Source organism: Stegostoma tigrinum, chromosome 14 (assembly GCF_030684315.1).
Source record: "Stegostoma tigrinum isolate sSteTig4 chromosome 14, sSteTig4.hap1, whole genome shotgun sequence".
NCBI classification, from domain to species: Eukaryota; Metazoa; Chordata; class Chondrichthyes; order Orectolobiformes; family Stegostomatidae; genus Stegostoma; species Stegostoma tigrinum.
This window is the reverse complement of record NC_081367.1, coordinates 42,675,767-42,687,042: the sequence shown is the minus strand read 5'-3', so window position 1 is coordinate 42,687,042 and position 11,276 is coordinate 42,675,767. Positions and strand designations below refer to the sequence as shown.

The 11,276-nt window shown below is 39.1% G+C and overlaps 1 protein-coding gene across 6 annotated transcripts in view; it reads left to right on the top strand.

The window, feature by feature from the left end:
- LOC125457614 (arf-GAP with coiled-coil, ANK repeat and PH domain-containing protein 2-like) overlaps window positions 1-11,276 on the top strand; it is a 155,466-nt gene that overhangs the window by 49,658 nt on the left and 94,532 nt on the right. For all 6 annotated transcript variants that reach the window (XR_009446667.1, XM_048542090.2, XM_048542088.2 and 3 more), the window contains exon 4: window positions 1,143-1,196. Coding sequence is in view for 5 of the 6 variants with exons in the window: in XM_048542090.2 (XP_048398047.1) it covers window positions 1,143-1,196 (54 nt within the window). In the remaining variant the exon portion in view is untranslated. The remainder of the gene's footprint in view (window positions 1-1,142; window positions 1,197-11,276) is intronic.

The following is an 11,276-nucleotide window of genomic DNA, read 5'->3' as shown; positions in this document are numbered from 1 at the left end:
GGTTTTGACTGTACCTGAAGAGCCTGTGCATGCACATTCAGACTGGGAATCTCAAATATAACATCTGATTAAGCAATTGGGCAACATTTGTTGGATAATTCTAAGTTAGTGCCAGATTATACTGGCACCCAATTGTCATTTGAGCTCAGTGTTGTATGTTTTCAAACACTGGAAATAACATGTACAAATAGACAGGGTCCTGTTCTTTGTACGCAGAACATCTACTTCATGCTTGTTTCAACTCAACAAAATAGGTGACTGCCATTTGTTGGTTCACTTTCTTGGGGCAGTGCCCTGACTGTTAGAGTCACCACACCTGGCTTAAAATTTAACAAAGCTTGACTGTGATTAATGTTGATTGACAATTAACAATGTGTTCTCTATGGCAAGACCCCTGTCAATCAAATTCCACTTGCCAGCCAATCCGCAGTCTTCTCTTCTGCAATCTGAATCTTGGTTTTTGTCTAGAATTTTAGTTTTAATAAAATGTCTTCATGTGCGCAGGAAGAAAAACTTCAAAATGCCTTCTCTTTAGTACTACTCCAGTATGACAAGTATTGAATTTTGTTTGAATCTCACTAGAGCCAGTGACAAGTATCCAGAGGGGTTTTACCTCCATTGCCATTCTTTACTTCTGTCTGAGGATGACCTGGACTATCCTTGATCCTGAGCCTTTGTTATTCCATACTTGGCCAGGACAAAGTTAGAGTAGCCAACCGTCTATCTTCAACTTTTGTAAAATATAGCTCACCCAAAGTTGTCTCGTCTAATCTATCCCTCAACAAGTCTCAATTCTCTGCTACCCCCGTTTTTACAGACTTGCATTGGCTACTGATCACCCAATTATTTTTCTTGTATTGAAGCCCTCCCTTGGCTCTATCTCTAACCGATGACCACTCTCTTTTCCCAGGCCACCTGCTCTCCTCTTGCTGTCTTGAGAGTCAGATTCTAAAGTTTCCTAATTCATACTTTGGCTCAACTTTAATTTTTTTCCTCTTGCCATTTTGTGGGTTCTTTAGTGTGTTTAACTTTGAAAGAAAATATATAATCAGTTACATTTTTTTAGGTAATGAATTAAGAATTGCTTATATAAAAACTAGTCAAAATTGACATCCTTTTTGATTTATGTATGCTTTCAATAGAACAGTCTGGTGAGGTTTTCGGAGAGCCTTCAGGAGATGGTCGCTTTCCACATGGTAAGTCAAAATTCTGGCACTGATTTTGTTGATGTGTCCTAATTGACATGCATTTTGTCAGTTAAATAGAGGCTAAAAAAATTGAATTGTCAGCAAACAATTTTAGTATATTGAAATCGGCAGTGTAATGTTTCTTTCGTTGCGGGATGGGATGTGGATGTCTACTGGCTAGACTAGCATTTATTGCTGATCCCCATCTGCCTTTGAGATGGTGGTGGTGAGCTGCTTTCTTGGGTCACCCGTGCCCAAAATGCTGGTATGAAGAAAATTCCAGGATTTTGAACATGCAAAATGAAGGAACAGCTGTATAGTTCCAAATCAGAGTGAGGTGTAGTTTGGAGGGAGACGTGTTTCAAATAATTGCTGTCTTTCTCTTTCTGAAAGTGCTAAGAGGTCATTGCTTTGGAAGGTGCTGTTGAAACAGCTATGGCAAGTTGGTGCTGTGCATCTTGCAAATTATAGACAGCAGTGTGTATTAAGATAGTGAACAGGGTACCAGTCAACTGAATTGCTTTATCATGGATGGTGTGAAGTTTATTGAATGTTGTTGGAGCTGAATCCAATCAGTCATATGAGGAGTATTTAATCATACTCTGACTTGGACCCTTTGATTTTGGGCAGACTGTCAGGAGACAGGAGATGAATTACTTGCTGCAGTATTGATCCCCTTGAGCTGTTGAGGTGGATGTTACTGAACCATGTCACCTGTTTGCCAAAGTGTTGAGGTACTGGCACAATACTTGAGATTGATTCTCTTACCCTGTTGTGCTTTGAAAAACCAGTCAGGTGTTACTAACATCCCTGAATTCTGACTGATTTCAGGTTTTACTGTTTTTTGTTTCAAGGCCATTGATCACGATTGGACTCCAATCTGCTGACACTTGCTAATGCTTTTATTTTCCTTCACACAATTTACAAGAGAGAGCTATTTGATGTGTCCCATCTTTGACTTTTTTTGAGTCCATTGTTCCTGCATTTTTTTGTTGCTGGTGTAGACCAGCTATTTATTATGGCAGGAATGGTATAATTGCCTACCACTTTGAGAAACTGTGCAGATCTCAATTTTGTTTTTCCTTTGGGAATAGCATAGTTTCGCAGTGAAGGCAACTGGAAGCAATTTAATTGATGGCACATGGTTGGTTAGTGTTGTAAGTTGTATCTGTGGTTGTGTCATCTCCTCTTTGACTTAGATGTGTTCCCTTTTGTGAGGATAATGGACATTAGTCTGTCATAGTGGCATTACATCTGAGGGAGTATATCACCTGTGCATTGTTCAAAATTTTTTTCAAAGCGTTAAGTGGTTGCATTGTTGCAAAGCTTGCTGTGGTATATTTTGGAATTCTATTATTTTCTTAACTTAACACTCCTCTCAAAGTTTTCAGTGATCGTTAGAGACAGTTTTATTTTGTTTAATTCTATTCAATAAACTTGCACCTCTAGAGATATTTCTGTGTAATTAACTGCTTGCTTTGCTTTTGTTTTCAAATTTTGATTTTTAACAACTGCTTAATAAGTACACACACATACATGTGCGCACAGTTTATTTGCATTCTCAAAGTGTCTACCCCCTTGTTCAAACTATTGGCTGCCTGATCTATTCATCTTCAAGGCTGTCCACCTTGTCATCTCTCTTCAAAGACAATGTCGCATGTAGCTATACAGGATGTAATTCATTGACTGGGTTGATATGAATGAGATATATATTGTGTGAAAGGAGCTGTAAGATTGAGTAGTTAATAAGTAGTTAATAAAAATGGAAAGTGTCTTGGCTTCTGTCACACCAATTGGCTTGGATCTACTTTGACATTCATTACCTAGTTGGCTGATACTTGACATATACCAAGTCTTTTCTGCAAAGTACTTGCAAATACTCTAGTTTGAGTTTCACTTCAGGACTTGTTGGCCACAGAGTATCAACCTGCAAACCCTTGCAATATGCCTTTAGCAGATGATAAGAATGAGAGGGACTCCCAGTTAATCGTACACCTGCCCCCATACCTCCTCCCTCACCCCCATCCCAGGCCCCAAGAAGGCTTTCCACATCAAGCACACCTGCCTTTGTGGTATACTGCATCCGCTATACCCATTGCAGCCTCCTCTACATTCCGCCCCCTTGACTTGCCCGTCCTCCCCGACTGACCTATCCCCTCCCTACCTCCCCACCTACACTCACCTCTATTGGATCCATCCCCACCCCTTAACTTGTCTGTCTCCTCTCCACCTATCTTCTCCTCTATCCATCTTCGATCCGCCTCCCCCTCTCTCTCCCTATTTATTTCAGAACCCTCTCTCTCTCCCCCCCTCTCTCTTTTCTGATGAAGGGTCTAGGCCTGAAACGTCAGCTTTTGCGCTCCTAAGATGCTGTTTGGCCTGCTGTGTTCATCCAGCTCTACACTTTGTTATCTTTGAGTGGTTCTTCTCAAATGACAGCTACTGGCTTCATTGATACAGGCAAAATAAGTGATAAGACAACCGAGCATGAGCCTTGTCTGCTGCATGTGTCTTCAGTCCAAGTCTTAATCAGTTAAAACATTGAACCCCTTCAACTCCACAGCCATGCTACCTCAGTTTCTTTGCTCACCCTTGCACCCAGTAGATAGATCTCTAATTATTGAAGACTCCCAGGCAATCCTGAAAGATAAGCAGCAACAGTGTTCAAAACTTCACTGAAATGGATGTTGATCAGGTTCCTCGGGGTGAAAAGTCTCTGTTATGAGGTGAGACTGAATAGGTTGGGTTGGTTTTCCCTGGAATGGAGTAGGCTGATGGGGAGATCTGTTTGGAGTGTACAGATTTGTGGAGGGCCTGTATAGATTGGATCATGAAAATCTTTTATCCATGGGCAAATGTGTCTAAGACCAGAGGGCCTAAGTTTAAGGTGAGATGTAAGTGAAGATCTAAGAATTTTTATCACCCAGTGAGGGTGGTACAAATATGGAACCTGCTGCCTGAGAGGATAGGAGGGGTGGGGTTGCAGATAACCTCAGCATTTAAAAAGCATCTGGAGCAAGCACCTAAAATGCCAGGGCATAAGCTATGGACCGCATGCAGGTAAGTGAGATCAGTGTAATTTGGCATTTTTTGGTCAGCATAGACATGGTGGGCTAAAGAGTCTTTTTCTCTGCTGTATGACTTGCTGATTTTTAAATGGTTAGCTACCTTTTGGGAGTAGTCTCAGCATAGCCTCAGTGACTGGCAACCTCTGGGCTTTTCTCCATACATTAAACTATTTGATCCCAATCTTTTGAAGTTACGATATGTACAAAACAATAATGACATCAGATGCCAACAGTTGATTGCCAACCACCCTTCAATCCCACTTTTTCCATCAGTAAAAATCCTGGCCATTACTGGGCTAGGATGATTCTTTCTCTGCCTATCTCTATATACTGTATTACTGTTGTATTTGTATGGCCATCAGTTGACAAAAATATGATGGTCTAAACGCTGTATCATGTCACCATTTTATGATTAAATAACTAGCCAGATTATATACATTTTAAAGTCAAGATAAGCAATAAGTGAGGCTAAAATTCAAACAATGATTAGTGGGGCCCTCATTACTGATATTGTGCACTGTTCATAATGAATCTAAAATCCTTCATAGTCTGAAAACGAATCATATTCCTTGGTCACTCACCTGTGTGCAGTAATGAATAGTGTAGGTTTATTTTCTTTCTTAAGAGAAATATGTGGAAAGGTAATCTACTTCTTTAAATGTTAATAGTAACTATTATTTTCTTTATGAGCATCGCAACTATTATTACATTATGTTTGGGTCAGCGCTATTCATTACAACAAGATTCTGAACTGCTTTGTTACCATGGAAGCCTGTTTCTAAGAATTTTTTTCTTTGAGTCATTGAGTAATGAAAATGGAGTCATGATCAGATCAGTAGCTTGCTTTGTTTCTTAATGCAATAAAATTGCAATCAATGAATAACAATACAAACATATTGTGGCATGAATTTAAAGATGATTCAACTGCCTGCATTCCAGTTGGCCAAAGCAATGGAAGATCCTACCAAAATGTAATATTACTTCTAAACAATTTTCTTTTTCGTAAAATAGATTGTTGCATTTGCATTGAGAGAATCGCAGAAGAATCACAAAACTACATTTTTAGCATGCTGGTTTAGTTTATTTTTCTGCTGGGCTCATTTTTATTTAAAAAGAAATGCTCACTCTACACTATTTGTGCCTTTTCACTCCTTAATATCATTGAACACAATGTAATAAAATTATAATTTCTCTAAACGATACATTGTACATTTTACGATTGTAAACGCTCTTAACATTGATTGTTGAATGAAGAGTGCTTAGCGCTGTTAAATTTCCCTTCTGTCCGAGCCTATGAGCAACATTCTCCAAGCTATGAGTAACATTCCAAATGTAACAGGGAATGAAGAAGTTATAGAACGGGAGGAGCCTAGAACAATCATTATCATCAGGGGGCGAAAGTATTGGGTAAACGGTTGGGATTGAGATTTTGGCCCATATTCCAGAGGGAAGCAGAAAATAGGAAGTTATAGACTAATTTAACATCCGTTGTTGGGAAATTGAGAGAATCCATTATAAGGAAGTAATTACAGGACATTTGGAAAGTCAAAATGCAACCCACCTGAGTCAACATTGTTTTATGAAGGGTAAATTGCATTTGACTAATTAAGAGTTCTCCAAAGATGTCACAAACAAAATGGATAATAGGGATCCTGTAGATGCAGTATATCTGGACTTCCAGAAGGCTTTTGATAAGGTGCCTCACAGAAGGTTGATAGATAAGTGAAATCACATTGACTTGGGGTAATTTTATTAGCTTTGATAGAGGATTGACTAACCAACAGAAAACAAGAATTGTGATACAAGAGTTGATTTTCTGAAGAAGGGCCTTGACCTGAGATGTCAGCTTTCCTGTTCCTCTGATGCTGCCTGGCCTGCTGTGTTCCTCCAGTTCCACGTTGTGTTATATTTGGGATAAGTAGGTCATTTATTGGTGGACAGATTGTAACTAGTAGAGTGTCACAAGCTCTGACCCTTGGGCCCTAACTATTTGCAATCTATTGAAGACTTGGATGCAGGAATAGAGGTATAATAGGCAAATTTGCAGGTTACTCTGAAATCAGTGGGATAGTAAGTAGAAATGAAGAAATAAAACATTTATAAATGGGTATGGATATATGAGGTGAATGGGTCAAACTTTGGCAGATTTTTAATGTGGATAAGGTTGACTTTCTCCATTTTGGTCAGAAGAATAGAAAAGCAACTCCTTGCGCAAATAGTGAGGAACTTCAGAGTACTTAATTGCAGAAGGATCTGGGTGTCTTTGTGCATGAATCACAGAAAGCTGGTATGCAAGTATAGCAAGTAATAATGAAGGCAAGTGAAATTTTGGTATTTATTGTTGAAGATCTAGAGTAGGCAAATGTTGTTGCAACTGTGCAAGACATTAGTGAGACTGCACTTGAAGCATTGCATCCATTTTTGATCCCCCTACATGAGGAGGGATGTATTTGTGTTGGAGGCAGTTCACTAGATTGAATCGAGGTCTGTCCTATGAAGAGAGGTTAAGAAGTTTAGTGTCTAGAGTTTAGAAGATTTAGAGGAGCGTGTTGCCACAGATTGGAAAAAATGACAACTAGTCCTTAAGTTACAGAATAATATCCTTCTGCACCATAGACTCTTCTGTGATTCCGTGACTTTTTATGGAAATTGTGGCTTTTGCACTTTCATAAATCATTGTAGAAAGTGAGTCTACTGGTTAATATGCATTTACCTGTTGAACAATGTGTTTTAATGACCACAATTTAACCTCTGCTGCCCAGAAAAGAGCCATTGAAGTGTGGAGGTTCAAACTGCCTGATAATGAGTTAGTGTAGAGTTTATATGTCAGGTTTAGAGAGGCAGAAATTGATTAGGGATAGACAGCATGTTTTTGTGTGCGGGAAGTCATTTCTCACAAATTTGTTTGAGTTTTTTGAGGAAGTTACCAAAAAGATTGACAATGGCAGAGTAGTAGATATTGTTTGTTTATTTGGATTTTAGGCTCTGACACAAGACACAAGCCATTTGTTCAGAGATAGTAGGAACTGCAGATGCTGGAGAATCTGAGATAACAAGGTGTTGAGCTGGATGAACACAGCAGGCCAAGCAGCATCAGACGAGCAGGAACTCATTTGGAGAGTTGGTGTAGAAGCTTGGGCTGGATGGCCTCTTCCATTGGTACATTGGTGTGATTCTCTGAGGAACTGAGGTACATCTTTTGTGGCTGTTAATTTTTATTTGTTAATACTCCTGTTAACCATCATGGAATGTTTGAAATTAAGCAAGCCACATGATTGTGAATTGTTTTTGGAGGAGCAGGTGTAACAGGCCATGTTGTGATATGCAGTTTCAGCATTTTGAGCTACTAAACTTTATTAATAACCACCTTCTAGTGGCAAAGTAATTTACTTTTAGCAAATGTCATAGTTCATAATGACTGTTAATTCATAATATATGGCATCTTTTGTTTTATTGTGTATTTGCAATGGGTTGATTGAATTTGGCATGTAGTATTTTTCTGCCTGGTAATGTCACCAATTTATTATATGTTGCATATCCAGTCATTGTCAAAGCTTGTTGAGGCTTGCAGCTATTTAATGCGTTTTCTGCTTGTCAAGTCTTTGTTTTAAGCTTAATAGTTATCCTGTGATGCTGTGTTTATCAGTACCAAATGCATGGTAAATATGTGCTGTTAAAATTGTAGTTAATTTATCAGAAAATGCCATTACAAAAGAAACAGTTAATAAAATATAATATTGAATGTTATGAAACATAACAGGTGTGCATTACATGCAACACAAGATTGTAATGTTCAAAAAGTACTATATTACGTTTAATTAAGTAAAGCTAATTAAACATACGGCCGTAAATTCACTCTTCTTCAGATGTTACATAATGCAATAATTCCATAAAATTTTATCAAGTTGGATGCAAACGTTTTTACTCCTATTTGTTATCTTGGACGTGGTGTCTTTGGCAAGTTTCCCCAGCACATCAAATTATATTGCAGTGTGAAATGTCAAATGTTGTCATCTGTTTGTTCTCAAACCTTTAGAGTATTTGAGTTTGCAATTATTCTAGGAAAATATACGGGAGTTATTTTGAAAGACAGCACATGATTCCCAAATCAGGTATGTTTGCGCGCAGACCTTGGAATTAAATATTTATGTACTTAAAAATAAAACTGATCTAACTGTCTGAACAAGGTTGCGTTATGCCAGAAATGTTTTCTTTATTTTCAAATCCATCTAGGGCCTAACTCCCTTTTGGCGGGATAAATTCCATCATTTCAACATACCTCCGAGTTTCTCCTCTCATTCCAGCTTCAAGGCATCTTTCATTTTATTTGCTATGCAGCTGTACTTACAGCCGCTAAAACCCTAAGTTTTGAAATTTTCTCCCCAGCAGCCTATTTCTACTCCTCCTCTGTTAAGAGGCAGGCAGCAATGGCCTGGGGCAATGTGACTGGGCTAGCAAGCTTGAGGCCCAGACTATAGTTTTGGAGAGAGAGATAATGGGAACTGCAGATGCTGGAGAATCCAAGATAACAGTGACGCTGGATGAACACAGGCCCAGCAGCATCTCCGGAGCACAAAAGTTGACGATTCGGGCCTAGACCCTTCATCAGAGAGCTGTCTGAAGGCTCTAGGCCCGAAACGTCAGCTTTTGTGCTCCTGAGATGCTGCTTGGCATGCTGTGTTCATCCAGCATCACACTTTGTTGTCTATAGTTTTGGAGACGTGGGTTCAAATCCCACTGTGAGCAGATTAACGTTGTATTCAGTAAAAAGCTGAAATTGAAAACTCTTCTACTTGTAAGCACTGTCTTTTTGTTTAGATCCATCTGGATCACAAATGTGCTTTAAATAAGGGAATCTGTCGTTTTTTTCTTGGTCTTACCAACTTGTGACTTCAGACTCATGACAGTGTGGTTCTTGAATACTTTCTTATGGTAGAGCATTTCTCTCAGCTGTATCAAAACTGCTGCAAAATGCAAAGAAAGGAATGAAACTGAATGGCCCACATGGCGTTGCCCTAGGTGCTACAAACGCAAAACACTGCCACCTCCACAAAACTAGTCTGATCAATCCTGTAAAGCCTCCTTAATAACATAGAGAGGATTGTGTCAAAAACTGGGTCAGATTTCTCAATTTTCCAAAGTGCAATACGTTCTAGAAAGATGCTATCAAACTGGTAAGTAGCAAAATTAATCTTATTTTACAGGAAGAGGTGGGGGGTGGGGGGGTTGGAGAGTGGGGAGTCTAAAACCGAAGGCCATTTAGCTTGAGGTCTGTCACAGAGAAAGTGTTAGAATTGATCATTTTTTTTAAAAAAAGTAAGGAAATTGGGAAGAGGCGTTTCCAACAATCACAACCGTCCAACCAGTGCATCACTTTCCCTGGGAATCCCATTGACTCCAGTTTTGCTAGGGCTCCTTGATGCCATTATTGGTCAAATGCTGCCTTGATGTCATTCTAATCTCGCGTCGCAAGTTCACCTTTTTTTTTTTAAAAATCCATTTTTGAATCAAGTGTGCAGTAACATCAGAACCTGAATGTCCCGAACAGAACTCAAACTGACTGTTAATGAGCACTTAATTACTTTGCAAGTGCTGGCTAATAGTGATGTTGATAATCGATTCTATCTCTCTGATAATGATGATACAAAATAGACAGATATTGTGGTGATTGGGATAGATTTGTCCTACATTTTGTGCATGGGACGCACTTGAGCAACTTTCACATTGTTTGGGTACGTTCTATTGATGTAGTTATACTAGGATTGCTAAGCTAGAGCTTCTGGAGTGCAAGTCTTCATTAGTATTGCCAGATTGTTGTCAAGGCCCATAGTCTTTGTTGGATTCATGTTTTCAACTATTTCTTGATTTATTATGGGGTGAATTACTTTGAAAACTGACACCTGTGATTCTGGGGATGTCAGGAAGAAGTTGAAAAAGATCATCCACTTGATGTTTCTGGCTGAAGTTAGATGCAAATATTCAGCCTTGTCTTTTGTCTTGGTCTCCCGAGTTGTGGAGCTGCTAGTTCCTCCTGTTAGCGACTTAATTCCCTACTACCATTCCTGAGTAGATGTGGCAGGATGCAGAGCTTAAGTTTGATCTGTAAGTTGTGAGAGATCCATCCCGTCACTTGCTGCTTACGGTTTTTGACATGCAGGACCTAGCCTTGTTGTACTTTCATGAGGTTGGCCCTTCATTTTAAGTATGCCTCGGTTGCAGGAAGGCATGCTCTCTACTTCGGACCAGGTTTGATATCCTGCTAGACGATAATAAGAGTAGGGTGCTGTGCCTGTTATGAAGTCTGTGCCTGCAACGGTAGTAGATTTGCCAACTTTAGGTACATTTAAGTCGTCATTGGATAAGCATATGGACGTACATGGAATAGGGTAGGTTAGATGGCTTGAGATCGGTATGACAGGTCGGCACAACGTCAAGGGCCGAAGGGCCTGTACTGTGCTGTAGTGTTCTGTGTTCTGTGTTAAAATTCAACAATACAAAGAAGTGCTCAATCTTTTTGGACAATTTATACGTCTACCTATCATAAGTCGGAGTTTCAGAATTTGGGAATCTGCAGTAATTTGTCATTTCAAATGCACTGATTTAATCAATTTGCCATTACAAACTAGCAGGTTATCTGTGTTCTTGTGAAACGAAGAATAGTCGAATAGAATAATAATGGTGCTCAAATAATGGATATAGTAGAATATTTCTTTTAATATGTAAATCAAATATCAAGTTTGCCCATTAACATCAAGCTGAAAGTTTTGGTTGTATAGCGCATAATGTACATGATTATAGAGCAGTGAATAGCCAAACAAAGTCATGATGGCAACTTTAAATTTGTCTGTATCTTTGGTAAACTATTTTTGTGCAAGAATTTTACCACGTGAGTGCTCTAGTTCTGTCTGTAAAATTAAGCGGTGTAAGTAGGGGAGACATTTAGAACTAGTTGGGTTTACTAACGTTGTAACTTAATATCACAGTGTTTTTAAAATCGGTGTTACTGGGGTGTTCAAGGATC